Source organism: Cephus cinctus, unplaced genomic scaffold (genome assembly GCF_000341935.2).
Source record: "Cephus cinctus unplaced genomic scaffold, Ccin1 Ccin1_scaffold3360, whole genome shotgun sequence".
Classification (NCBI taxonomy): domain Eukaryota; kingdom Metazoa; phylum Arthropoda; class Insecta; order Hymenoptera; family Cephidae; genus Cephus; species Cephus cinctus.
The window spans coordinates 4,564-5,762 of NW_014334559.1; the positions used below are offsets into that span (position 1 = coordinate 4,564).

The 1,199-nt window shown below is 44.7% G+C and overlaps 1 protein-coding gene across 1 annotated transcript; it reads left to right on the forward strand.

The window, feature by feature from the left end:
* The first annotated feature begins 172 nt into the window (after positions 1-172).
* On the forward strand, positions 173-1,193 carry LOC107274559 (histone H2A-like). The gene has a single exon (XM_015753795.2). The coding sequence runs from the start codon at positions 224-226 to the stop codon at positions 596-598; it is 375 nt and encodes a 124-aa protein (XP_015609281.1). The 5' UTR covers positions 173-223; the 3' UTR covers positions 599-1,193.
* Positions 1,194-1,199: the final 6 nt, after the last annotated feature.

The window sequence follows — 1,199 nt, forward strand, 5'->3', positions numbered from 1 at the left end:
ACTGCCCGCTTGGGCACGCTCTTTATGGAGTAGCAGGGCCATGGGCGCACCAATCAGGCGCTAGCGCTTCCAACGCCAACGGTGAGACGCAACTGGATTGGAGCGCAGGAAGCTCCCTCTTTGCTACATAACCGTTCAACCGCTACCTTTTAATTCATAGTTGCTTCGCTTGTCGAACGAATAGTTTGTTGGACGTTTGCTAGTACTATACAGAGAAGTCATAATGTCCGGACGTGGCAAAGGCGGAAAAGTGAAGGGAAAGGCAAAGTCTCGCTCCAGCAGGGCTGGCCTCCAGTTCCCCGTCGGCCGTATTCATAGGCTCCTTCGCAAAGGCAACTATGCCGAGCGTGTCGGAGCTGGAGCTCCTGTTTACTTGGCGGCCGTTATGGAGTATTTGGCTGCTGAAGTGTTGGAATTGGCGGGAAACGCTGCACGTGACAACAAAAAGACGAGGATCATCCCACGTCATTTGCAGCTGGCCATTCGTAACGACGAGGAACTGAACAAGTTACTGTCTGGTGTGACCATCGCTCAAGGCGGTGTGCTTCCAAACATTCAGGCAGTTCTGCTACCCAAGAAGACTGAGAAGAAGGCGTAAACAGTGTCCCTCAATTAAACAAAAATGGCCCTTATAAGGGCCGCAAAATGGTTTAACGTAGAATATGCACCTGATTCACTATTCGGTCGCTGTGTTTCTTCATCTCTTAATAACAATTTAACCGTCCGGTCAATAACCAAAATTTCATCATTCGTTCAATGATCGGGTACCCACTTACTGCGCGCTACTGGGCTTAGCGGTTACAGTTAACTTTGTGGAATATAAAATAACAATAGCGAAACCGAACAATCATTAGGTACCTGGGTACCCCGTTATTACTCTGTGCCAGTTGGCTATCCGGTTGCAGTTAACTTTGTGGGGTATAAAATAGCAATAGCGAAACCCAACGATCGTCAGTCGTAAGGTAGTTTTGGAACCGAGCAGATGCTAAAGCAAGTTTTCTGTGAAGTGTAATAGAGAGAACAAAATTATAAACTACAACATTTCTTGTGACGGTGAGAAAAAATATACAAATTTATAAATATTATAAATAAATAATCGTATTGATTATCGATACGATGGATGATTCATCAAGTTTTCACCGGTAAGCTGTGATTTCCTTGTTTTATTTTCGAGTAAATTATTTGATATCTTCAATATC

What these genes read in the sequence shown, in the direction of transcription:
- LOC107274559 (XM_015753795.2), top strand. Translation starts at nt 224, where the DNA reads ATGTCCGGACGTGGCAAAGGCGGAAAAGTGAAGGGAAAGGCAAAGTCT.